Raw genomic sequence first — 26,351 nt, 5'->3', positions numbered from 1 at the left:
TGTAGTAAATCTTAAATATTTTTACAATAATGTGTAGCGAATTATCAACAAGACAAAGACAAAATCACAAGAATTTACAATGAAAACAAACGTGAGAATATACAGCTTATAAAAGATAAACGACTGACAAATGGAAAGGAAGCATTTTAAAAAGGGGATAGAATAAAATAGCATAGAATAATAGCCCCGGGGTTACCTTCCTCCGGCCTGAAGGTGGCGTCTCTTCGGCTCCGGGTCTTCCTCTGCCGATCCCGTCCTGGTTTTGTGTCCCTCCGGGTCCGGGTCGTCCTTTTCGGCTCCAGTCCGGGTGTTGTGTCCCTCCGGGCGGACACAGTCTGATCCTCTCTCCCTTTGTGCTTGAACCCCGGATCGTGCCTGCACCGGGACCGGGATCCTCCAGGAAAGAGACCCCGGAAAGCGCGCTGATGTCTGCGGGGCTGGAGGCCGTTCTGTCTGGGGATGAGGGCTTCATCCTCCGGTTCCCGGTCCACCGCGCCTGTCGGGACGGGGACGTCCGCGCTCTGGTGTCGGTACTGGAGGAGCTGTCAAACCCGACGCATCTCACCGCGGAGGACCCTTGTTACGGATGGAGCCCCATCCACTGGGCAGCCCACCACGGACAGGTACGGACCCCCAACGCGACTCCATGGCTAATGTCCCTCTCCGGCTCCATTAATCACTCTTATAATCTGCTTAATCCGAATAAGGCGGGAATAAGTCACTTTAGATGAAGTTTTTATATCGTGATTAATGTTTTATTGCGAGATGCTGTTTTCAAACGGTTGTCATGCTAAATAAAGTTTTTACTGTTGAATCAATAAATTAAATAATTAAAACCATAGACTGGCCTCGTGTTTGCGGATTGGCTCTCGCGGAGCCAATCACCGCCCGGGCGCCAAAACAGCGTCGCAAAACCAGGAAATGAAAATGTCAATAACGTACCAGCCAGACCGCCATATTGGATGAGGATCCTAAAGTACATTCAGTTCTCCTGATGGAGGTCTTGGCACAGTTAAAATAATCGACCTCTTGGCCAGGATTCCCTAGAAAAAGAGTTTTTTTTAATCTCAACGGGACTTTCCTGGCTAAATAAAGGTTATATAAAATAAAATAAAAATCACAACTCACTGATCTTACAAGTTATTTTTACCTGGATTGGTTTGTCACAAACAGCAGAGATGTAGTTATGACCTGGGAAACAATCACAATGCGGCTTACTTTATTTTGACAGTGATAGATAGTGATGATGTCTTCTTTCTTGCTGCTAATCAGTAAGTGTGTGTGTGTGTGTGTGTGTGTGTGTGTGTGTGTGTGTGTGTGTGTGTGTGTGTGTGTGTGTGTGTGTGTGTGTGTGTGTGTGTGTGTGTGTGTGTGTGTGTGTACAGCTGGAGTGTGTAGTCTGTCTGGTGCAGATGGGCTGCCAGGTGAACTCAGTGACCAGCCGCTTCCACCAGACGCCGACGCACAGCGCGGCGTTTGGGGGACACACACACTGCGTGGTGTGGCTGGCTCAGGCTGGGGCCGACGTCAACCATCAGGTCAGTGTGGAGCACAAAACCAGCGCTCACCCAAAGACACGCGATCGCCACGTTACAACACTAAACAGCAGCCACAAAACACGTCTGGCCTTTTGACCTTACAAATTATGTTGAAATTTCTTGCTAAAATCGGTAAGACCGATCTGTGTGTATATGAAAGGTGTGTTGTCTTAATCTTACATATTAAATTGTCCCACCTCATTATCTAGTAAACATCAGGAACTTTCACTTTGTGTAATAATCTCCATACTTTAGCAATAAATAATCCGAATGGAATATGTGATACTGAATTGTTGGGTTTCCCTATTTAAAAAGAAATTATTGTGTTGTATTTGGTGCAAAATGACTAAAGTTGAACTGAATTGTTTCCAGGATTTGGTAGGTGAAGCTCCCATTCACAAAGCAGCTCGCTGCGGCAGCCTGGAGTGTATCCAGGTGCTGCTGATAGCCGGCGCCAAACCACAGTGAGTAACCGGCACAGGGTGTGTGTGTGTGTGTGTCTGTACCACAGCAACTGTTGCATGATTACACACAACTCACGGCAGGTTTGTAGCCGCTAGCAGTACACACAGACTGTATCCATGGAGAAACGTGTTTCTAATTTCTTGTTGATCTTTGAGCCCAGTTTACATGTCATTGGTTCTGATTCCAACAGAAGCAGTTTTACCACAGAAAACTCACAAAAGGGATCCTAATCTCACATTTTCTGCCTTTTAAAGGTGAAAATTCGTGTTCAAATGTCTTCATTGATTTCCCACTCAGTAACACCCAGCTTTCTTTCTCACTGGGAAAGCTGATTTAAGAATAACAAATTTTCATCCTATAGAAAAAGCATTTCAACGTTTTAGATCATAAAAGGCACTTTTTATTTCCTTTTTAAGTTCATGCCAGAATTTCAGTTTACAAAGTGAATTAAACTTTTAACTGTAATAATGTGAATGATGAAGTAAGGAATCGTTTATAAAGTGTGTGTGTGTGTATCTGTGTGTTATTCACGTGTTTCAAAAGCAGAAAAGCTCATATGTAACGAAAGACACGAAAGTCAAAAACTAAAATCTGAAGCAATGTTATTTTTGAATTCCGACTGTAGAATCAACACAGGAACTTCCTTTAATTTCAAATTTCTCTCAATGGAGTTTTAAATGAGTGGCGTTGATGTTGTGAATTGAACCGGAGGAGGAAGCCGGTGATGACGCCTCATGAGCTTTTCAGGTTTTGACAGTCAGCCGCGGTGCGCCTGTTGTTTGATTGTGACTGCTTGAGCTCAGGATCGGTGGCTGACCCTGAGCTCCATGTCCAAACTGTGCTGGCAGAGACAAACCCTGCACATTCTCGTGTTTTACAGCCAGGGCTTTTGAACATGATTTTCTCGAGTAATCCCAGAAAAGAGGGAGCAATCCAAATAGGCACTGCAGAATCTGCTACACGTCTGTGGCAATGAGTGTTCACTATCGCTTCCTCCAGTTTCTGTCCAGGTATTTCCTGCAGCGATTGGTTTCAATGCTTACAAAGCTCTGATCATGATAGCCATGTCTAGGCCTGCATGTTTACCTCCTCTTCTACTACATATAGATAGAACCTAGGATATGTCAGTATTCATTTATACTATCAGCTCTTCTCTACAACAGCATGTCAGAACCTCAAGAGTTTCTGTAAACACAAGCTCAATCTAATGGCAAGTTCAACATACCAGATGAAAATACATTTACTATAACATTCATTCCAGATGTACAATAATTCAAAGCATTTGGTGTAAAAATGTAACCATAAATTGCATTGAAATCTATATTAATAAATTTACTTTAATATCTTCTGTTATTATAGTTCATCACTGATGCAAAAAAACAATTCTTGTTAAAATGCAAAAATTGTGAGAAACAATTAAAAATGGAGGGGGGAAAAATCCAAATTGTCGCAAAAGGTGGATAAAATAACTAACATTCTTTAAACCACAGGAATAGTTGAAAAAAGCAAACAAACAGTGAAATATTAACGATAACTGTTCTTTGGAACTACATAACGTCAACATAAGATGATGTTTGACTATAAAACTAAGTCGAAGGTCCAAATAAAGTGATTCAGATTAACCGTAAGATACATGGGAATTCAAGAGGCCTGAGAACAGAACCCCGAGGGAGTCCACAACAAATTGTAACTTGATAAAAGGTTGTTAAAAGTATTTTTTCAAAGCAGAATTTTGAAAGAAACTCTAGTTAACAACTGAAGCATATTGAGATATCCAGTTTGGATCTGTTCAGGATTCAGGATAAAAGTTGAGAAATTAGAGAACAACAATCAGCATTTTCATAACATTAATTAAACCAGTAAGTTAATTAAACGTTCTGACAGTAAAAATTTAAATGTTGCTAAAACACATTAAGAGGTGTTCTGAAATGCTGTGGTAGAATTGAATGAAGTTTTCAACATTTTCTAACTTTTGACTCAGAATTAGTGAATTGTGAGTCCAGACTGTTGTCGGCGTCCAGCAGGGGGCAGCACTCAGTCTGTCTCCCTGCTCTGGTTCAGTTTAAAGAACGCCCGCGGGCAGACGGCTGCGGACCTGGCTCACGCTCACGGCTTCCACGACTGCTTCTGCTTCATCTCCAACGCCCACAAGAACCTGCTGCAGCTCTCCGGGCTGCACCGCAACGGCGCCCCCTATGGCGAGGAGGTGCCCGGCAGGAAGAGGCAGCGGACCGCCGAGGACGCGGGCCTCGTGAAGAAGTCCCGCAGAGCCGACGGTAAGAAGCATGCAAGCAGGCGAGGACGCCTCACACACACCTGGACAAGGTTGACACCAGTTTGATGCTCTGCAGGCGACGAGGTGGAGAACATAAACGAGGACAACATGAACGAGGAGAACATGAATGAAGAGAACATGAACGAAGAGAGCATGAACGCGGAGGAACCCATGACAGGTAAGAACAAGACTGAGCGTTCAGATTAAAGACAGAATGTCAAAAACTAAAGCAGTAAATGTAAAGAATAACGTTGAATATTTACAACTTAAGACACGACGGAAACCAAAGACAAACACTGAAACACCTTGACCTTTGTTGCAGAGCGACGTCTTCCCGCGCTGCCAGTCCTGCCTCCCCCTCCAAGCCGCCAGGAGGAGGCGGCGCCGCCCCCGACCCGCCGCACCGCCACCGACATGTGCGGCTCGCTGCACCTGGGCGGCAGCCCCAGCAGCTGCGTGTCCCACCGCCCGAGCTGGTGGGGGCTGATGGGGGAGGACTGCGGCGACTTCCTGCACTACGGACACTTCCACGGCTTCGGCGACACGGCGGAGGAGCTGAGTGACGGCGACCACAAGGAGCACGGCCACGTCAAGGCCGCGGCGCAGGCCACGGCCGGGAACCCCCACCTGTACCATGGCTCGTAAGAACCACGCCCGCAGGGCGGGGCAACAAAGATGTCCCAACAACTCCATGTATTTGTACGACAGGAATATTAGAATGTGTGAAAGTTTGTTTCTCCAAACAATTCCATCCATAATCAACTTTTGCATTGTTAGCAAAAAAAAAATACTTTAGCCTAAATACTGTTTGCTAACCCTGTGAGCTTTATGCTAATGCTCCGGGGCCAGGTGACTCCAAACAAAACCGTCCCTTCTTTTTTTTTTGGATTGTAGGTTAACGGCAGATGATTCTGTGTTGTCGTAGTTTTTATTTTCTCCAGTTTGTTTTGTTACGGTTACAGAAGCAGGTAGGATGAAACTGTAAGCTAGCATCTCCTCCTTCTTTAAAAGAGTTGTTTTAGTATGAAAAGGGACAAAAACATTACAAAAAGAGTGCATTTAATTCAATATAATAAAAAAAAAACTTGAGCACGGTTTACAAAATTTCAGCAGCCCTGTGTGTGCACGTGCCAGTTTAGCTTCAATGCTAATGCTACTTTGCTAGCATTATTATAGTGTTGTTATATGTCCACTAATCTTTCTAAAAGTTGTTATTCCCAGTAGATGAATAGGAAACAGTGTTTACTTTAATTGAATTTGTATAATTTATCATTGTAACGTGATGAAGGGCCATTCGACAGGCTCGACTGGACCCTCTAGTGGCCCTGGGGCCACCTTTTTGACACCCCTGATTTAGACTTCTGAGTTAAGAATATCTGTTATTGGACCTATTATCGTTTATGTCGGCTAATACGGTGAGGGGGCGGAGCTTCTAGCCTATAATGTTTCCGTTACCATGGAGACAGCTAAGACTATCATAAAAATGACATGGCCCTCTTTTAGATAGCAGCAGTGAGCCACGTGTCCAATCTCAAATCGTCCTTTGTCTGTTCGACTCACTGCACCACTTTGTGGTACGGAGTGGTATCACAAGGCTGCTGCCTCAGTGCTCAAAGTTCTGAACTTGATGGTATAATTGTATTTCTGAGCTGAATCTTTGCCAGTATTTGAACACGTTGGTGAAAACGGTGCTCAGCTGATGTGGACCGTTACCTCCTCCTTCTACCAAAGGGAACTCGACCTGTTTTATAAGCAAATTGTTTTTTTGGTACCGTCTCTCGTTTTCTGAACACTACAGCAGCCGTGTGGGAATGTTTGCCAAAAACTGCCTTTCACCGACACGCTGCAGTCTGACGGACACTTTTCTACACTTTCTATTAAACTGGTTTTACATTTTCATAATAAAAACGGTCTGGTCTTTATTTATTTCTTCATCCGTCACTCACATTTTTCCCTTTATTAAACCCTTTTATCTGATAAAATCACATCTAATATATCATAAACTCAACACTTGATATTCTGACACAAACACGATATATGTTCTCTTATTCATTAAAAAAGGACATTTAATCCCACATGAAATTTACTAAAATGTCAATAAGGGGGAGAATAAAGTTGAAATGCTAATTTTGTTAAACCTTGTTAATGTATAATCTGACCTAGTTTTGTGATATATAAACATGATATATAAAAATAGGAGCAAAACACAAACATGGAAACTGACTTTGAATTTTAATGAAACATAGGAATATGATGTGCGCTTCAGTGTGAAATATCTTAATTTATGCTCCAGATTGTCATATTGAGGATTAAAGTTTTAATTTTAACATTTCCTCTCGAGGTGCAGACTCAGCAGCACTTTTTCACCGTTTCCATGACGACCAGGTGAGAATAGAATAAAAAGCTTTATTATAAATGCATTAAAACAGAAGTGAGTGGGGGTGGGGGGTCACCTCCTCAGGTCCAGCTGGAGGCTCCTCTGCAGGCTGGCGATGCTGGCGTCCAGAGCTGCCAGCCCGTCCCGGAACGCCGCCTCATCTCTGGTGTTGAAGCTGGACTCGGACCAGGCCGACTCTCCGTAGGGGGGTCCAGGCGGCTCCGGCTCAGAAGAACCGTGGGACGGGTCCGGGTGTGTGCTCAGTTTCTGGGACGAGGGCTCCGGTCGGGGCAGCGGCTCCGTCAGGCTCAGAGACTCCAGGTAGCGGGCAATGTGGTCAGCGGGAGGCGCTGAGGAGTCCTGCCCCCGGTGTTTAGTGTCGGTAACGGCGGGACCGCCAGAGGAGCCGCCGACCTGCAGGAGGCTTCAACACAGACCACAGGAGCAGGTTTTAGACTGTACGAGACGAGATCACCACTCCTGGTTCTCTCTCACCTGTTGAGGTTCTGAAGCTCCTCCTCCAACCGGCTCCTTTGCCACTCTCCGTCCTGCAGCCTCCTCCTCGCCTCCTCCACGTCTGCACATCACGTTGGTCAGGGTGCCGCCAGCAAGGGGGCGGAGTCAACTCACAGTGCGCGGCTCACCTGTCTGCAGGCGGGCGTTCTCCTCCTCTCTGGCCTCCAGCGCTCGCCGTAGTTCCGCCAGGTCGTCCTGCTGCAGCGCCGCACCTGTGACACGCCACAGTCCGTGATCAGCTGACCGCTCTGCGCATGAACAACAGTAAGAATCTGGAATGTTGACGTTTACTGACGCTTCTCTGCTTCCTCACTCTGCTGCAGCTGCTGGTTCAGAGTCCACACACGCCTGAAACACACGAAGCTGTGGGCACTGGAGGTGAAGGTGTGTGTGTGTGTGTGTGTGTGTGTGTGATACCTGCGGAGCTGAGCATTCTCATTCTGCAGTGACAGCAGGTCTGGTGTGTCGTTGCTCTGCAGACTGGAGGACACGACGAGCTCAAGACGGCTGAGCAGCATCTCAGCTACACTGCCTGAACACACACACACAGACACACACAGGAGCTGAGTCCCAGCAGTGAATGAAGAGGAGAGGAGAGTTTTTCTCACCGTGTCCAGTGATCAGAGCTTTAAGTTCACTCAGCAGATTCCGCAGCATCTCCGTTCTGTCCGTCGTCACGCCGTCTTTTGACATCACGCCATCCCTTGTCGTCACGCCGTCCGAGTCCCTCACAGGAACTAAATCATCCTCCTCTTCCTCCTGATGAAGCTGGGGTGTGGGCGGAGCCTCAGGAACACACATGTGGTCAGAGGACGACTGGTGCATGGAGCTGTGTGGTGGAGGGGCCGAGGAGGGGACTGGCGGTCCGCTGTGGAGTACATGTGGTCTCGTGTGGGGGGGCGGAGGCAGTCTGTGGGGGGGCGGCAGCCCTCTGTGAGAAGCCGGCGGCCCTCTGTGGGGGGGCGGGGGCCCTCTGTGAGAGGCCGGCATCCCTCTGTGGGGGGGCGGCGGCCTCGCTGCTGCTGTAACGGAGTGTGAACGAGCCCTGGTGTTGTTAGCGGCTCTCTGCTGACCTGCAGGAGACGACGACACTTTCAGACTAAATGGAATCGCCATAGCAACCGCTGTGATTGTGTCAGGTGAATATCCACATGGACGCACACACCCACCTGTGTGTGTGGGGAGCTTCCTCTGGACTTTCTTCCCCTGCGAGGCGGGAGGTGCAGCAGGTTTGGCTTCAGGCTTCACAGTCAGGACAGGTGACTTACCTACATGCTCAGCCTGCAGCAGGTCGCTCAGTAAGGCAGCGCAGCGATCCAGATCCTGGTGGAGAGTGGAGACCTGACGAGAGGGAGGTGAAGACAAAGCTGAGAAGAAGCAGAGTCCTCCAGAACAAACACCGAGGATAGACTGGAACATAGAGGAAGGACAAGGACATTCACAGGAAAGTACGTCCACGGGAACAACTGACAGTGAGAAGAGCAATAAAAAGAAATGGTGCGAAAGAGATGAAAAAGGAAGACAATGATATAAATAATACAAACATGGAGAACGAGAGAACAGCACCTGAGACTTTACTAAAAACACCAGAAATTAAAAAAAAAAAAAAAAGACTTGAAATATTCCTTCATTACCTGGTTTTCTGAGTCTGTAGAGTACAGCGAGTAGGCAGGCTCAGGACGGACCACTGCAGGGTTTACAGACCCTCTGACAGGACGCACACACACACAGACACAGACACAGACACAGACACAGACAGTGTGAGTCACAGAGTCATTGGAGGAGTTGGATTGGAGGAACTGTTCAGGACTCACTGGCTGGCTTTGACTGCTCCGCTCAGCCTCCCTGATGTCACCACCTGAAAGTCACAGACAACATTTGTCAACAACAACACTAACAACTGCATGCATTGGAACCCCTGCAGGGCCGCAGGCTGCATGGTGGATGACCCGGATGTACAGGATACTTTTGCTCCAGCAGCTAAACACTGAACCTAAACAATAGTTTCCAGGACGAAGATTTTAGAGGAATTAATAATGTATTGATGGATCACAGTATTACAGGAAACTGCTGTGACACACACACACCTGAGCTTACAGGAAGTGAACCTGTGTATCGTCATCACATTGTCTTACCTTCCGTTTCACTTTCCCCTTCATCGTGTCGAGTAGAAAGACGAATCCGGCTGCAGGACAAACTGTGGCTTTTCCGGATTTCAGTCTCAGAAAGTTTCTAAACACAACAAAGCTTCCGGGCGGAAATCAGTTTGAAATCGACCAATCAAATCGCTTGTCTCGAAACGTGCCCGCTCATTGGAGAAGAGGAAGCCATAGAGTTATGAAGGTAGAATCAAAACACTGATAAAAACACATCATGACATTGCTCTGCAGTAGTACACACGGAGAATTACACATAGAAGGCAATGCGTCAACCATGACGACCCCGGAAGTGGCAGTTTAGGTTTCTACTTAAATCTTGAAGTTTCCACTATATTGGAGAGAATGAGCCGCTATACTACTGACCACTGCTGGTCAAATTATGTAAGACATCCTAATATCTCTAACGTCCCACCTTCTACTTTAGTTTGACCAAAACTACTTGTTTGTAAGTGAATATGTTCATTTGACACACAGTGGAGACAGTCAGCCGTTACACTGCAGGTGTACTTACTCTCAGTAATCATTAGAAGCTCTCAAACACGTGAAATACAGGATGGAGACAAATCACTGCATCTGTTCCTGCGCTGTCTCCAAGTAGTATGCAAATGTTGCTGCGCCGTACCGAAGACCGGATTGGCTGAACTCCCAATGGTTGATGACGTTACAACAAAGTGTGTCGCGTGTCCCCCCAAAGCATCAAAACTTCCCGAAAAACGTGTTGAAAATACGTGCCTACATGCTGAAATACTTCATATTACGCTCTTTCGCAAAGACATACAAATGGACTATTAACAAGTATATCAAACATATAAAGTATATATAATATTGTACTACACTGCTTGATTATTCATTCAGATTGAGTTCTCTCTCCCTCACACACACAAAAACACAGAACGTCTTCTTTGTACACACCAATAACAATGTTTTCATATTGTCCATAGCGTATTTAATTCAACTATTATAAGCACACTCACACAAACCAGACATGTCATACAACCTGTTAATATTCATATTTAATATATTTAATTCTGTAGTTTGTGATATTCACTGATTAACATACATATGACCCAATCAGTAATTGCAGTTGTGTGTATTTTTAACATATTAAAAACAGAAGCTAGTAGATTTTAATTGTTGCAGAAAGCAATGGAAAGGTTTTAATCTGAGCAGCCCCATGTTTACAGCGGCATGAAACATAAGTCGCCGGAGGTCACTTCCAGAGAAATGCTGAAGTCTATTAGTACTCATTTACATGTTTCTAATCCAAAAATAATAACTTGCTGATTCTCCAGCATGTACAAGCATTTTGTTGACATTTTCTCCTGGTTTAAGTCCGAAGAAATTTTTAAAAAATATATATATATAATAAAACCAATTAATGTTATAGAATCAGTCATTGTAAATCAAGTCTCAGAAAAGCGTTGTGTGGCTGCTTAGGCCCTAAAACGGACATTTCATGTTACCTTAATGCAGTGGTTCTCAATTATTTTGTCATGCCCCCCTAGAGGACAAAAAAATGTTCAGCCCCCCCCCCAAATTGTACTACCATTGAGAACCTGATAATATATATTTATCTATCTGTATAAACCACTGTATGATTTGCTGGCACCAGCATTCTGCATACAATCGCCTGATTATCAAAATAAATTAATAAAATGAGCTGGAGGCCCTTTTTTATCGTTCAAGCATGAATAAAGACACTAATACTGAAAGTCGCGCCTGCCTCACGCCCCCCGACACCCCACCACGCCCCCCCAGGGGGGCTCGCCCCACCATTTGAGAAGCACTGCCTTAATGGGCTTTATACAACATCTTCAGCAAAAAGCACTGAAAATGTTCGTCACTTCGTGGTTGGAAGTTACTGATCTTGCATTTCACCAGAAAAAATGTAATCCATTCAGTCGTTATCCTTTGTAATGAGACTTCGTTTTATTCTGACAGAAAACACTTCGATCAGCTCAGTTTGAACTTGCCATCATTCAATTTTAATGATCAACCACCTTTAAATGCAAAGATGAAAAACAAACTAGCCAAAAGGTTTTTGTGGTTGAGAAACGATACTTTCTTCATGAGGACATTTAAACTATGTCCATCCAGAGAACAATCAAACACAAACACTGAGAAACAAACAAAAATAACACAGTGAATGAAAAAATAACGAGGCTCTTCCTCACTCCCACTCATCTTCCACTGGAGGAGGCGCAGACGGCTGGCTCGACGCTCCGCCGTCTCTGAAGGAGCTCGTCTAGAGGAGGAGAGAGGAGCAGGTGAAGAGGAGGAGCACATGAAGAAGAGGCAGTAAAGAGGAGGGGAGGTCGGTACCTTCCTGGTGTCAGTGGAACCAAAGGACGGGTTGAAGCTGGAGGTGCTGTGACTGTTGCGGGAGCACTCCTCCAACCATGAGGGTACCTCCTGCTGAGCCTGGAGGAGGAGGAGGAGGCACGGTCAGGAGGAGGAAGAGGAGGGGTCCTCAGGAGGAGGAAGAGGAGGGTCTCACCATGGACAGGATGGTCAGCAGAGAGGGAGCCAGAGGACCGTCCACGCCGGGGTCGAAGAAGGACACGGCCCTCCCGGTGTTGCCGCAGCGGCCCGTCCTGCCGATGCGGTGCACGTACTCGTCAATGGTGGTCGGGAGGTCGTAGTTCACCACGTGCTGCACCTCCGGGATGTCCAGACCACGAGCCGCCACCGAGGTCGCCACCAGGACCGGGAACTTCCCGGAGCGGAAGTCTGCCAGAGCCTGTTCCCGCTCGCGCTGCTCGCGGTCACTGCAGCCGCCGCCACAACAGATCAACACGTTTTAGTGATGCTGAAGCTAAAACTCCAAGATGAAAGTATTAAAGAGGTGAAAGGATAAATCTGGTCGTGACATCACTGTGACTGACCCGTGGATGCTGGTGGATGGAAACTTCTCCTGACACAAGAAGCAGGCAATGAAATCCGTCTGCCTCTTCGTCCCCACGAACACCAGGGTGCGCTCATTTCCTACACCAACAACACACCCGTCAGGACCCCGTCCCCCACTGCCAGGCTGAAGCAGAGCATGATGGGAAACAAACCGATGGTCCTGAGGAAGTCCACCAGTTGATCCCTCTTGGCAAACCTGGAGACCTGCAAGAAAGACTGCTCCACATCTGTGCAGGCCCCGCCCACCACCCCCACGGCCAGGAACAGGTAGTCCCCCTTCAGGAAGTCGGCGGCCATCCTGGAGGAGGAAGAGAAGCGGTTGAAGGATGGAACTCCATTAAGCGGAGTGCCGTGTGTGTGTGGCGTGATTCGACCTCTGAATGTCTGCGGGGTACGTTGCGCTGAACATCAGCGTCTGGCGGCTCTCTCGACCCGGCATCCCGGGGGAGCCCACCAGCGTGCGCATGTCAGGCTCAAAGCCCATGTCCAACATCCTGTCGGCCTCGTCCAGCACCAGGTAACGGACTTTCTGCAGACCAACCTGAACGAATGAAGAAGCGTGGAGAACGTGTTTTAAACATTTATAGACTTGGACACAGAACCAAGAACTTTTTTCTTCTTCTCTCTTCCGTCTACCCGTCCTCGTTTGATCATGTCCAGAAGACGCCCTGGAGTCCCACACAGGACGTTGCAGCCCTTATTGATCTCGTTGGCCTGGTGTCTGGTGTTGACTCCTCCGTAGACTACGACCGGGCGCACGCACGTCCTGAAACGCAGCAGCGCAGCACAATGAGCCGGGGAACCCTGAAGCACAATGAGTGGAGGAGGAAGGTCCAACACACCCGTAGGCAAACTTCCTGGCCTCCAGGAAGATCTGGTTGATGAGCTCTCTGGTTGGGGCCACGATCACCACTTCAGGTTCCTGCTGTTCACTGAAGCGACTGGCGGCGACGCCGTCGGCCATCAGCTGCTGCAGGATGGGGAGCAGGAAGGCCGCCTGGAGGAGGAGGAGGAGGAGGAGGAGGGAGGTTCACACCATCAGTCGGTCGACAGTGCCGGTCTGCAGACATGACACTCACCGTCTTCCCCGATCCGGTCTGAGCGCAGGCCATCAGGTCTCTGCCGGCGGTGATGATGGGGATCCCGTGTTTCTGCACCGGGGTGGGCTTCACGTACCCTGATTTACTCACGTTGTTCTTCAAAGACTCACACAGACCCGCTTCCTCAAAGGTCTGAGGAGAAAACGTGTACGGTCACCTCACTTTATACCGTCACCAACATTTTGTTAATCACAAGTATTTTAACCTTCGTCCTGAACAGAGCTCGTGTGTCCAGACTCATCTTTAACATCAGTAAAAACCAAATCCCTGCTGGATGAACTCACCGCGACGGCCTTGGGAGGGTTTGACCCGCTGACTTCCACTGAGATTTCGTCATACTTGCTGAAGTTGATTCCAGACTTGTAGTGAGAGAAAATGGAGCCCTCGTCGTCGGGGAGGGTCGGTGGGATGTAGGTGACCTTTGGCCCTGCAGAAGAGATGTGTAAGGGTGTCGCTGATCTGAAACAAACCAGAGCAGCTCCACCATGTTTGACTTTACCTTCTCCAGCGCCGGCTTCCTTCTCCTCACCGTCATTCGTTCCTGACAAACAAACTGGTCAGACTCACAACTTCAGAACACAAATGACTGTTAATGAGAATTGTTAACAAGTCAGTAGAAACCTGGAGTGAAGACTTCCTCATCTTTGCCTCGATAACCTGAAAAGACGAGAGTTCAGCAACAGAATACTTCACAGGAAGCAGTTTTCCCACTCACCTCCTCCTCCGTTTCTCCTCCCCTCAAATCCTCCTTCAACACAGCAAACAGACACTCACCAACACGTCACAATGACAAACGGCTCAGGTTTATCACCTCATACCTGATCTGAAGCCTCCTCGGCCTCCTCTTCCAAAGGCTCCTGTGAACAAACACGGTAAGACTGGCACTCTCAGCAGTTTGTTTGGGAGGAAACCGGGAGCAGCAGCTTACCGGTGTCACCGTCTCCATCCCCTCCTGCACAAAGACAACGAGCAACACCAGGTCAGTCGCAGCTCACATATCTGCAGGTCGGATAAACTGTGTTCAAGCATTACCTTCAGACTCGCGTTCCATTCTGAATCCACTCCCATGTCCTGAAAATTAACAGCGAGCTTTTAATGTTTATAGTGAAATACACCCTGGATGATCCAGTGAGGAAATCTTGTTTACCAACTGAGGAGGCACAATTAACTGGAAGAACTATTGAAAAATGGCATTTGTCTCCTGGTGAGGTGGGATGAATCATAAAAAACCCTAATATTTAGAGATTTGTGAGATTAACACTCTAGATTATTTTAATTGAAGGTGGACAATTATATTATGTTTTGATATTTATCATTGTTTTGTGGAGTTTTGAAAACATGCCAATTTCTGAATTAAGTCACATTTCAGAATATGTTCTATTCTGAAACCAATTAAAAAAAAATTATAATCCAAACCACGGCTGAGACCGATTTTATCAACCAGAGCTGAGCTCATCCACCTGGATTCAACATGTTAGGTTGAATGTGTGCGTCTCACCACGGCCTCTCCCTCCAAAGCCTCCTCTTCCTCCACTGTTGTATTTGTCCCCGTCTGAAAGAAAAAAACCTCAATGATACAAACACGATGCTCACCATTATTCAGGACACCATCGCCACCAACACCTAGTCACAACACGTGAACCACATATTTTAATTAACTACCAACCAACCCGGTGTAAAGCTCAGTGAAGATGTCAGAGATGCAACCAAACATCAATCACTCAAACCTCAAAACAGACGAGTCTCCAACCTGTTCAACCCCTTGAAAAACTCAATAAAATGAATAACAAAACACTTAAGACTGGGGAAAAAAAAAGATGACAGGAAAATCCTGTCACATAATACAAAATAGCAGAATATCAAAAAAGCTATGCAAACAGCTTAAGTGGCTAACTAGACTAAATGTTTTTAAAAAGACAGGTACAACTTCACTGACTATAAATACTCTTAGAGAAAACTGGCTTTTAAAAAAGGCTGAAATTAAAAGAATAGCTAACCATCAGTTTCAGATCTGATTCTTCATAAGTTTGACTTTAGCTGATCGTCTACAAGTTGTCTGAGTTGCGTTGTCTTCATTTTATAAGGTCAAACATGTTTTAAATGATGAAAAGTAGTAAAAATGTGTTCTAAAGCTCTTCAGTGGAAGATTTCTCCAATATCGTCACAGCTGAGATGAAAAACACATGAACCTGAGAAGTTCCTCTTGAAACATCCTCCACCTCGACCACCATCACCTGAAAACACACACACACACACACATTTATTCATGGGTTATAGAATGTGAACTAAGCAGCAGAGCCTCTTCCTCACCACGCCTGGACTCTTCTCCAAAGCTCTTCCACGAGTCTCCATTGGATCCCACACTCACTGTTCAGATTAAAGCTCATTAACACACTAAAAGCAGCAGTGAAACATCAGACGTCATTGTCAGAGGTCCAGACCTTCAGAGGGGGTGCTGCGCGTCATCTCCGCTTCCTGGAAACAGACTCGGGTGAGATGGAGATTCACACCGAGCAGACATGCAGCAGCTTTTGTTTCAAGAGTATACTCACTGTCTCTTCCCACTCGTCCATTTCTCTCCTGATCACATGAAGAACAAGCTTCAAGTTATTAAGGTGCTCATCGATACAAAATAATTCACAACAAACCCATTTATAATCCCACCATTTAATTACATCACAAACTTGACAAAAAGGGTCAATAAATATATATTTTTTCATTATTTACATTTTGTAATTTACTTTTTCATGAAATGACCCTAACCCTATTTCAAATGAATGGCAACCCAAATGATTATTATTATTATTATTATTACAGAAATGGTCAAGTCCCATCAAACTTCATTTTTAACATTATCTCATAGACATCACTAACGGGCTACATTGGGATTGTGCATAAAATAACTTTGCATTAAACGCCAAAGCGACGCTCGGATGAGAAATATTACCCACAAGGCCACACCTCGTGGGAGTTTTACTTTTCCGAGGTCAGAGGTCGAACATGTGTCGCAGCACGCGGTGACCACGTGACTCATTAGCGGCCCACACCAGGTGTCTCCGCTACCTTAGCCTACACGAAACACGCGATTTAAAGGTTAAAATTACCTCTAAAGTATGGATTAAACTCACTAATGAGTGAAATCGCTCTGATGTTTGCGTCATATGGCAATTTTATTAGGTAAATTAAAATAAGAGAATTACACATTATCTTTTAATTATCATTAATATATCAGTTCCATTCTGCCTGGGCGGGAGGAAAATAAAAATTTGACGCTTTATTAGTAAAAAAAAAAAAAAAATTAAGTGAAAAAAAAAGTTAGCATCTGCTGGCTTGTTGCGACTCAGTAAAACGACTTTACGGAGTGTTGCCGTAAATGTGGATTACTCACCTACTTGTCGTCCTGCTCTTTCAAATTAGTTGATAAATTACCAGCAGTCAAACACCTGCTGAAATAAAAAAAAAAAAAAGATCGTAAATTGTGGGAAAAACTTGCAGAAACTTAAAACGTGACTGTCCCGTCGCGGTTCCTCGGGCTCTCTGGTCAAGTAGCCCGCACGTGTACAGTCTGACCTCGCCGAATGCTGGGTTGCCAGTTCCGATACTTTCATGCTCAACACCAAAGCTTCTATGCATAAAAAACACAACCACAAACTATAGCTATATACTCTATTCAAAATATTGGGATAGTTCAGTTTCTATAATTTCGCTTGTTCCCCCCCCCCCCCCCCTCGTTTCCCTTTCATTTAAATGACTTTGTTTTATGTTTTTACTTACGAGTGTGAATCAAAACTGGCTGCCCACGCGAACTATCGCAAAACACGGCGCCATCTTGAAAGAGGACCTATTTCTGTCATTGATATATTAAAAATTATTACAAACCAATGTGTATATTGTGAGTTGTGGTTATTTTTGCTTACGTATTTTTTGGATTATTTAATGCCTTAAACGATTTCCTTATCGAATGTAAAAGAGGAAGGAGACGCAGGTCCTAATCCAAGATGGCAGCCACACCGACATGCGTTTACTTATAGCTCTAAAACGAATATTTATCAAAAAATGAAAAGTTGTGAGCAAGCAATCTTCTAGAATCGTGTGTTTTGATTTGATAAAATCTAGTAAGTAATGTTAGGTTTAACTTTTAATGTAAATTAAGTAAACTCACTACAATAACACATTTTATTGAATCTTTGAACTCGGACAAGAAGTCTCCTGGTCCTGAATTTTGTATGTTATGGATATACTTATCTACATGAAGAAATTATTGTGTCTGTCTTAGTTTCAACACACAGAGATTACTATTCTAGGTGGCCGTTTAATCGTAGTATTATTATTTAACAATTTCCTCTGGAATTTTCAGGTATACGTCTTCAATCGTATTTGTTTTCTGTTTTTGAGTTTACTACTATATGTCTATGATTCAACTTTTATGTTTGTGATTGTTACGGTTCTTGCCCCATATATCTAGCTTGTAGTTCAATTCCAATTAGTTCCATCCATTGTGGAGTCCCGTTCCGGTGGTGCTGTCGGTCCGGTTCCGGTCCTCGTTTCGGCCCGGTCCAGTATGTCTTCCTTCAGGACGCAGTGCATTGTGGGTCGTGGGCTGCTGGTGAAGTCAAGATGGCGAAGCTGAGGCAGAGGAAAGAGCCGCAGCGGGAAGGCCGTAAATGAAGTTAGAGCCCGCGGAGGACCTGCATCATCCACACACAGCACGCACAATAAGAAAAACCACAGCGGAGAAAGTCTCGTATGAATTCCGACGAGAAGGAGGACTGTGAGTGTGCGCCACCACAGGCCGAGACTAGCCCGGGGAGAGGAGCCGATAGGTGGGGACACCGAGAGGAAAGAGCCGGGGATGCTAAGGGGGCCTATGCCGCGGAGAGCTAGTGTAGTGCTGGGTGCGGTTTGAATATGTTACTGGTTTCATTAGGCACATGTCAGACAAAGCTTTGGTTTAATAAAAAGGAGTTTTGATAACATGTTATGTTTAAAATTGTAATTTTTTGCATGAAAGCTGAGCAGTGTGAGCGAGCTAGCCTCAGCACAGTGCTAATGCACAGGTACCTGACACTTCTCTAGACCCAAACCCCAAAATAACAGGGCAGAGGGTGTATATCTGACAGTTACTGCTGTGTTATAAGGAACTGTATACATGTGGCTGCACATTTAGCAGAATGCATTGACTACAGTGAGGTTACAGTCAATTACAGTTAAAGAAAGGTAATGTGTAACGTATTATAAGTAAGAGTGTTTCAGTGGAGTCCCTTTTGATCCAGACGGGCAGAAAAGCGGTGACACACTGACCTCTGACGTGCTCCTCATCCTTCTTATTTTGTTGTTCTATCAGAGAATTTGAGGAGCCTGAAATAGAAAACCCAGAAGCAAGCCGAATGTAAGTCCAGCTCATTTTTCTTTCATAGATTTTCTGCTTGTTCTCACTTCTTGTTTCCTTTGCTTCCCATCACGCTGTTTATATTTTCCACCTAATAACGGTGCTTTATAACTAAATGTTGTTTTAATGTCATTCTGCAGCCACATGTGGCTCTATAGCCCCTCTGTTGTGGCTCCACAGAGGGAACACATAGTGTGTCTGTATTTTGAATGAATGGTACTCACCGTGCGTTTACCTCTGACCTGCAGGAAGCGAGCAGCCGCCAAACATCTGATAGAGCGCTACTACCACCAGTTAACGGAGGGCTGCGGGAATGAGTCATGCTCCAACTCGTGGTGCGCCTCGTCGGCGGGCTTCAGCCGGATGGACAACAACGCGGCGGCGGTCAAAGCCCTGGAGCTCTACAAGGGCAACGCCAAGCTGTGTGACCCACACCCCTCCAAGAAGGGCACGGCGTCGGCCTACCTGGAGAGCGGTGCCCATGGTAACATGAAGATGAACAACAAAGACGTGCACTCCGTACGAGACAACTTCAAAGGTGAGAGAAGTGGCAGCACAAACATTTATTAATGTGGGCAACCCTTCCAAATCAATCTCATTGGCCTAAGTGAGTGCCAGAATATTTATTCAGCCTTTTCTCATGTGTATTGTTGGCTGTTAATGCTACGGACGAGGCTGTGTCTGGTGGTGAACATTGAAGGAAGCTTCCAGTTCAAGAATGCAGTTAGTAATGATGTGTTGTCTGATTGTTTGCGTAGATGTGAGCTACCTGACGGAGGAGAAGATGTACGAGATCTTGGAGATCTGTGCAGAGAAGGAGGACTACTCTCCCCTGATCCGGGTCATAGGCCGGGTCTTCTCCAGTGCCGAGGGTCTTGTCCAGAGCTTCCGGCGGTCCAAACCGCATACCAAGGAGGAGCTCAAATCTCTCCAAGGTAAAGATGAAGACAAAGACGAGGATGAGAAGGAGGCGGCCGCCTGCTCGGCCACCGCCATGGAAGAAGAGGACTCGCCCACCTCTTCGTCTTCATCGTCCCGCCTCGGAGAGGGGTCTTCCGGGGAAAATGACGTGCAGAAGCTGGCCCCAGACGAGGTGTCGGTGGACATCGAGGCTGTACGGCGGGTCTACGAGCGCCTCCTGTCCAATGAGAAGATCGAAGCCGCCTTCCTGAACGCGCTGGTATACCTCTCACCCAACGTGGAGTGCGACCTGACTTACCACAACGTGTACTCACGGGACCCCAACTACCTGAACCTGTTCGTGATCGTGATGGAGAACAGCAACCTGCACAGCCCTGAGTACCTGGAGATCGCGCTGCCGCAGTTCTGCAAGGCCATGAGCAAGCTGCCGCTAGCAGCACAGGCAAAGCTGGCACGGCTGTGGTCGCGCTACAGCGCCGAGCAGATGCGACGCATGGTGGAAACCTTCCAGCAGCTCATCACCTACAAGGTCATCAGCAACGAGTTCAACAGCCGCAACCTGGTCAACGACGACGACGCCGTGGTGGCCGCCACCAAGTGCTTGAAGATCGTGTACTACGCCAATGTGCTGGGCGGTGACCTGGACACGGAGCACAACGAGGAGGAGGACGAGGAGCCCATCCCCGAGTCCAGCGAGCTCACCCTGCAGGAGCTGCTGGGAGAGGAGCGGCGGAACAAGAAGGGGCCCCGGGTGGACCCCCTGGAGACGGAGCAGGGGATCCGCGCCAACGACTGCCGACGGCCGCTCATTCCCTTCGAGGAGTTTGTGAACGAGCCGCTCAACGAAGTCCTGGAGATGGACAAGGACTACACGTTCTTCAAGGTGGAGACGGAGAACAAGTTCTCCTTCATGACGTGTCCCTTCATCCTGAACGCCGTCACCAAGAACCTCGGCCTCTACTACGACAACCGCATCCGCATGTACAGCGAGCGGCGCATCACTGTGCTCTATAGCCTGGTGCAGGGGCAGCAGCTCAACCCCTACCTCCGTCTAAAAGTGCGCCGCGACCATATCATCGACGACGCCCTGGTCCGGGTAGGTGGTCGACCCCACGCTGCCCCTACCCCCGCACCCCCCCACCCTCCATCTCACCCAGTGTCTATCCTGTCCCCGCAGCTGGAGATGATTGCCATGGAGAATCCTGCAGACTTGAAGAAGCAGCTGTACGTGGAGTTCGAGGGAGAGCAAGGTGTGGACGAGGGAGGCGTTTCCAAAGAGTTCTTTCAGCTGGTGGTGGAGGAGATCTTCAACCCAGACATTGGTAACTCTTTTCTTCTCTTCCCACACCCCAGAAACTAAGGAGATCTTTTTCCAATATTTCAGACTCGACCCACTTCTCATTAAAAAAAAAAACAAGCACTGCATCTCAATAACCCACGCCGCTCTGCAACTCCTCTGTACTGGATCAATTGAAAACATTCAAATTCAAACCTTAAACAAGTGAAATAGCTGAAACAACTAAAATGGAGAAAAAAAACTACTCAACTTAATGAAATGGCTAAATAAAGCTCAAAGCTCTGGAAAAGATTAAAAGGTTGACTCACTATGGATGTCTAACAAACTTTAGGTGCAGAGTCCAAATACTAACGGCTTAAAGAAGCAAACATTTCTCAAATGGCTTAAGATAGGAGATTGCTGAATCCGCAACGAAAGATGAAACAAGAAAAGTCATCAATCAAAAAAAAAGGCCAAAGTTTTTAAAGAATCAGAACAAACAAAAGGTAAACTGGTGAAAATGATCAAAAGTAATGGGGAGAAAAACCTGAACTGCTTTGAACGCAGTTGAAAAGAATAAAATCGTTTTGCTTGAAAAGCAAAACGAATGGACTCAAAAACTCTTTCTTCCCCGTTGTCATCAGACTTCTGAACAGCTTCTGACATGTTTACATTTTGCACATCTCACTTTCTTACTAATATTTTTGCACTGCTCTGTTATTTTATTTTATTTTATTTTTATATTTTATTTTATTCTATTTTTTGTGTATATACTTTCTTATTTATGTATGTCGGCTCCAGGGTAGACGGCAAAATAAGAATTTCATTCACTGTGAAACCTGGCTTTTACTGGTGATATGACAATAAAACACCTTGAACCTTGAAAACACAACTTAAAGCTGAAAGTGCTGCAGGACTTTAAATGGTTAAATCCACCGAGTGTGTATTTCCTCTGATCCTGAGATTACGCTCTCAGATCTTCTAACTGCAGCTGATCGTCACTGGTTTAGTGGGTCTTGCCTTCAGACAGTTTGCTAATGTGGCTCCACTTCAATCCGTACGAGTGAAGACGGAGAGAAACTGTCTCTGGTGTAATCGGAGAGGAATCTGTTGTTTCACTTTCGCCTCGTCTGCAAGCTCACACCAGTCTGCTTTGAAAGTGCCTGTGTGACGGAGGAGTGATCATTCTCCCAAAATATGAAGACTTCAAACACACCAACCAGGCTTAAAGTAGTTGTCGGTACATGTATTGATGTTTCTGCAGTTGTGCCGTGTGTGACCATGAACCTCATCATTTCACATCATCCCCAGTGGACTTGAGAACAAGCATAAAGCGCTCAGTGACGAGGGTTAATTTTATTATGTCAGAGGATTTCTTCACTTCCGAAGAACTCTTTCTCTCAAACCTTCCTGTCCGCTCTCAATCTGCGTACCAATCAGGGTCTTCTAAGAATGAGCAGGCCACTTTCCAAGAGATCTGATTGGTCATGGGGCGAAGCGTTTATACATGTTGATCTCTTATCCAGAACAGAACCTGCTCCGGAGCAGGTGAGCAGTTCAGAGTAAGTTACTGGTAAGAAGTGAACCAGCATGGGAACCCCAGAGTTAATCCTGAAGTTTCCTCAATCAGAGAAAATCCCATAACGTTGGCCTCCGTTGACGTGATCTGATGGTTTTTGTCCTGGAGTTGTTCCGTGCCAACAGGGGGCAGCAGAGCGCCTCTGAGGACTGACGCGGCCTGTTTGTGCTCCTGCAGGCATGTTCACGTACGACGAGCGCACCAAGCTGTTCTGGTTCAACCCGTCGTCGTTCGAGAACGAGGGCCAGTACACGCTGATCGGCATCGTTCTGGGCCTGGCCATCTACAACAACTGTATCCTGGACGTCCACTTCCCCATGGTGGTCTACAGGAAGCTCATGGGCAAGAAGGGGACCTTCAGGGACCTGGCGGACGCTAACCCGGTAACACGGATTGTGGCGCGGTTTGTGGGCGGGGCCTCTGTGCGTCGGCGCCGCGCTCACGTCGGTGCTCTGCTGCTCAGGTTCTGTTCCAGAGCCTGAAGGTGCTGCTGGAGTACGAGGGCAGCGTGGAGGACGACATGATGATCACCTTCCAGATCTCCCAGACCGACCTCTTTGGGAATCCGCTCATGTACGACCTGAGGGAGAACGGGGACAAGATCCCAGTGACCAATGAAAACAGGAAGGTGAGTACGAACGGGGTCAACCTTTTTCCAGAAGCTCATCTCGACTCGTTTCAACTGCATGAAGACATGGAGATGATGAGAGGAATGGAATCTTCTCTGACGTGTCTTATTTGGATGATAAGTTGTTGTACAGCATAATTAAAATCCCCATGTGTCAGGTGTTTATCACTTTACGGTGGGAAAACAAGCAGAATTGATCAATGAGATAAATAATGGTTTAATTCTGGGCTGGGTGGTTTTGGACGTTTTTCTTTTTTTTTTCCAAGAAAGATTTAATTAAAAAAAAAAACATTTCTCAATGCACATAATATCTGCAGACATCAGTTATGTTGTCAAACGTGCATATTTATTGCTGTGATTGTCCTCGGAGCTAAAATGCATATAAACAATCCTTAAAATAAAATGTGAATTCAACAAATTCAAGCTTAAAAAATCTCTTTTGGCTACAAATTTTGATAAATCGATTAATTAAAACAGGCCACAGATTTCACGTTTTAACCTCTGTGCTTCTCTAAAGTACTCCTTTCATGCTGCTAAATACTCTTATCTGTTAAAAAAAAATACTTCAGCTGCTTTTTCATGAGCTTATTTTTACAGAAGTGGAGAACAAAAAAACACGTTTTATCATCTAAACAACAAACTGCTTATATCACAGTCCAGTGTCACATGTTCATCTGCAGCTCTTATCTTGAAGGGTTGAAATCTGTTTACGTCCAGCATCCCTCATGTGTTTGTGTGTGTGTGTGTGTGTGTGTGCGCGCGCAGGAGTTTGTTGCACAGTATTCAGAGTACATGCTGAACAAAAGCGTGGAGAAGCAGTTCAAAGCGTTCAGGAGAGGCTTCCACATGGTGACCAACGAGTCTCCTCTCAAGTACCTGTTCAGACCGGAGGAGATCGAGCTGCTGATCTGTGGGAGCAGGGTGAGGACCGCCACAGACTCTCCTCCTCCTCCTCCTCCTCGTCCTCTTCTTCACACTCACTGTCCTGTCTCTGCTCCTCTCAGAACCTGGACTTCCTCGCACTGGAAGAAACCACAGAGTACGACGGCGGTTATAATAGAGATTCTCGAATCATCAAGTAAGAAAGTTTTGTTGTTGCTTTAAACTCTCATCTTGAAGTTTGTCTTTAAAAAAACAAACTTAAAACTGCTAATATGGCTGAAAATGCTTCAATGAAAATTCAGATTTAAAGAGCTGACAATGGCTAAAACAATTTACGTGATGAAAGAGTTTAAATGGATGGAAAGAATACGAGAGCCTGAAATGTAAATGTGTGAAAAGAGACGGCAATATAACCTGAAACAGCAGAACGGCTGAAGATAAGCTGTCGTAGAGGAAACGCAGTTAAAAGAGCTTTTAAACTGGTGGAAGTTGTGTGTCGCTCCCGTCTCACCTCAGCCGTCCGTCCGCAGGGAGTTTTGGGAGACATTGCACTCGTTCGGTGAGGAGCAGAAGCGCCTCTTCCTGCAGTTCACTACCGGCACCGACCGAGCCCCGGTGGGCGGCCTCGGCAAGCTGAAGATGATCATCGCCAAGAACGGCCCCGACACCGACAGGTGAGGGTCCTGCCACAGGTGGAGCGGCCGCAAGGAGGCGGGACGTGATCTCTGATGTGTGTGTGTGTGTGTGTGTGTGTGTGTGTGTGTGTGTGTGTGTGTGTGTGTGTGTGTGTGTGTGTGTGTGTGTGTGTGTGTGTGTGTGTGTGTGTGTGTGTGTGTGTGTGTCCTGGTGCAGGTTACCCACGTCTCACACTTGCTTTAACGTGCTGCTGCTGCCCGAGTACAGCAACAAGGAGAAGCTGAGGGAGAGACTGCTGAAAGCCATCACCTATGCCAAAGGGTTTGGCATGCTCTGAGCCCCCACCCCCCCTCCCCTCCCTCCCTCCTTCCTTCCCTCCCCTTCCTCCCTCTCTCTCTCCGAACGGACTCCTTCTCAGATAGCCCATCGAACCCGGACCCCGCCCCCTCTCCCGTCTCGACACAATCTCCCAGGTGACAAAGCGCCGGAGCAGAGTGTTTGGAGGAATCCTGGTTGAGGTAGAGCGCTGTAGTTCTGCTGCTGTGCCTGCATCCTCCCCCCTCAGTCAGTGTCGCACACACACCTTCTGAAGTACCCACTCCCACATCCACGCAGCCTCCCCTCCCTCCTTTTGGTTTTTTTTTTTTGATTTTTAAATGTACAGAGAGGATGGTTTTCCTTATTATTTATTTTAAGGTGAAATGGGTTATTTTCCTGCCTGCCTGTTGGGGGAGGGTTCAAATTAAGCAACGTAAATATGGGACGATGTAAAGCGTAATGTGTGGATTAAAACCACGTTCAAGTAGCCCCGAACTCTGGTCCACACACAGAGGATCTAGTATTAGAGTAGCTTTTACTGCAAAATATTGTATTCCCCCCAGTGATCATTCCACTCACACCTGATTGGACCTGATCCAGCACGGTTCACCACAGTGTGATCCGGCCCGCCGGGCCCGGTTCTGGTTCTATCATAGCCTACTCTGTTCCTGCTGGAGGTTCTGGTTCTATCATAGCCTACTCTGTTCCTGCCATCGTGGAACAGGATGGTCCGATAGGATCCGTCGCAGTCCCTCACCGACTTAACGCGTTGACGGACTGCGATCACGTCTCTCACCACCGTTTTCTCTCTTCGGTCCCTTCTGGGTTTTTTTTTTTTTTTTTTTTTCCCCGTGGTTCATCATGTCCATCTCATCCTCCATGACCCACCACGGTTCCTTTCAGCCCGCCGAGGCTCCTTCCAACGGCACATCATCAGATCGCTGCTTCACTAGTTTCTTTCGTTTCCTTTCTTTGTTTGGGGGGGGGGCATTGCAAGTTGGACTAAAACATGTCAGGCTGTGTAAGTGCACTTAGACATTTTCAGAATGTTTGTTTTGTGGCCGCACGTCGCCATGATTGTTCGAAGCATTTTATTTCCTTGTCTTCCTGTGTTAACGATTCTGAATAAAACAAACAGAAAAGGAAACAGTATTTATACGTCGGTTCAGTCGGAGGACGCCGAGCCGCCGCGGGGCCGTTCACAGACCGTCCGCTCTACTGGCGCCATCCTTCGCGCTCGGCGGGGGAGGGGGGGGGGGGGGGGTCCAGGGGTCTGGATGTGGATCTGGACCGGGGGTCCCGGCTCTGGTTACACCCGTCCTTCCACTACCTGGTGAGACACTCCCGTCAATAACTTCCCGCTCGGTGGCGGCAGATTAGAACAA

The 26,351-nt window shown here is 46.7% G+C and overlaps 4 protein-coding genes across 6 annotated transcripts; 2 read left to right on the top strand and 2 right to left on the bottom strand.

Annotated features, from left to right (window-relative positions):
• The first annotated feature begins 362 nt into the window (after positions 1–362).
• Positions 363–6,140, top strand: LOC308147682 (ankyrin repeat domain-containing protein 10-like). The gene is made up of 6 exons (XM_080519975.1): positions 363–623; positions 1,386–1,538; positions 1,911–2,002; positions 4,065–4,279; positions 4,355–4,456; positions 4,601–6,140. Exons 1-6 carry the CDS (start codon positions 426–428, stop codon positions 4,921–4,923), a joined length of 1,083 nt encoding a protein of 360 aa, XP_080376101.1. The 5' UTR covers positions 363–425; the 3' UTR covers positions 4,924–6,140.
• Positions 6,141–6,683: 543 nt separating this feature from the next.
• On the bottom strand, positions 6,684–9,413 carry ccdc14 (coiled-coil domain containing 14). 2 transcript variants are annotated; one of them, XM_080520078.1, is made up of 10 exons: positions 9,307–9,413; positions 8,986–9,029; positions 8,806–8,878; positions 8,341–8,512; positions 7,780–8,244; positions 7,589–7,703; positions 7,467–7,519; positions 7,300–7,383; positions 7,151–7,232; positions 6,684–7,079 (listed from the first exon to the last, which is right to left on the bottom strand). In XM_080520078.1, exons 1-10 carry the CDS (start codon positions 9,328–9,330, stop codon positions 6,728–6,730), a joined length of 1,464 nt encoding a protein of 487 aa, XP_080376204.1. In that variant the 5' UTR covers positions 9,331–9,413; the 3' UTR covers positions 6,684–6,727. The 2 variants fall into 2 exon arrangements, with proteins under 2 accessions (XP_080376204.1, XP_080376203.1); XM_080520077.1 differs by having other exon boundaries at positions 7,467–7,703.
• Positions 9,414–11,500: 2,087 nt separating this feature from the next.
• On the bottom strand, positions 11,501–14,388 carry ddx4 (DEAD (Asp-Glu-Ala-Asp) box polypeptide 4; the record flags this gene model as incomplete). Its single annotated transcript, XM_080520156.1, has 12 exons — positions 11,501–11,575; positions 11,653–11,751; positions 11,828–12,098; positions 12,216–12,315; positions 12,390–12,535; positions 12,612–12,778; positions 12,874–13,003; positions 13,080–13,234; positions 13,317–13,469; positions 13,622–13,878; positions 14,266–14,289; positions 14,370–14,388. The coding sequence occupies 12 exons, from the start codon at positions 14,386–14,388 to the stop codon at positions 11,501–11,503; spliced, it is 1,596 nt and encodes a 531-aa protein (XP_080376282.1).
• Positions 14,389–17,973: 3,585 nt separating this feature from the next.
• Positions 17,974–26,141, top strand: LOC308147487 (ubiquitin-protein ligase E3A-like). Of its 2 annotated transcripts, none has more exons than XM_080519654.1 (11): positions 17,974–18,108; positions 18,682–18,726; positions 18,975–19,264; positions 19,485–20,743; positions 20,825–20,969; positions 22,680–22,885; positions 22,966–23,130; positions 23,896–24,051; positions 24,135–24,208; positions 24,543–24,686; positions 24,865–26,141. In XM_080519654.1, the coding sequence occupies exons 1-11, from the start codon at positions 18,002–18,004 to the stop codon at positions 24,983–24,985; spliced, it is 2,712 nt and encodes a 903-aa protein (XP_080375780.1). In that variant the 5' UTR covers positions 17,974–18,001; the 3' UTR covers positions 24,986–26,141. The 2 variants fall into 2 exon arrangements, with proteins under 2 accessions (XP_080375780.1, XP_080375781.1); XM_080519655.1 differs by having other exon boundaries at positions 17,980–18,160.
• Positions 26,142–26,351: the final 210 nt, after the last annotated feature.

The sequence above is a fragment of the Blennius ocellaris genome (genome assembly GCF_963422515.1).
Source record: "Blennius ocellaris genome assembly, chromosome: 24".
In the NCBI taxonomy this organism is placed as follows: Eukaryota; Metazoa; Chordata; class Actinopteri; order Blenniiformes; family Blenniidae; genus Blennius; species Blennius ocellaris.
The sequence above is the reverse complement of the archived record's forward strand: the minus strand, read 5'-3'. Positions and strand labels throughout refer to the sequence as shown.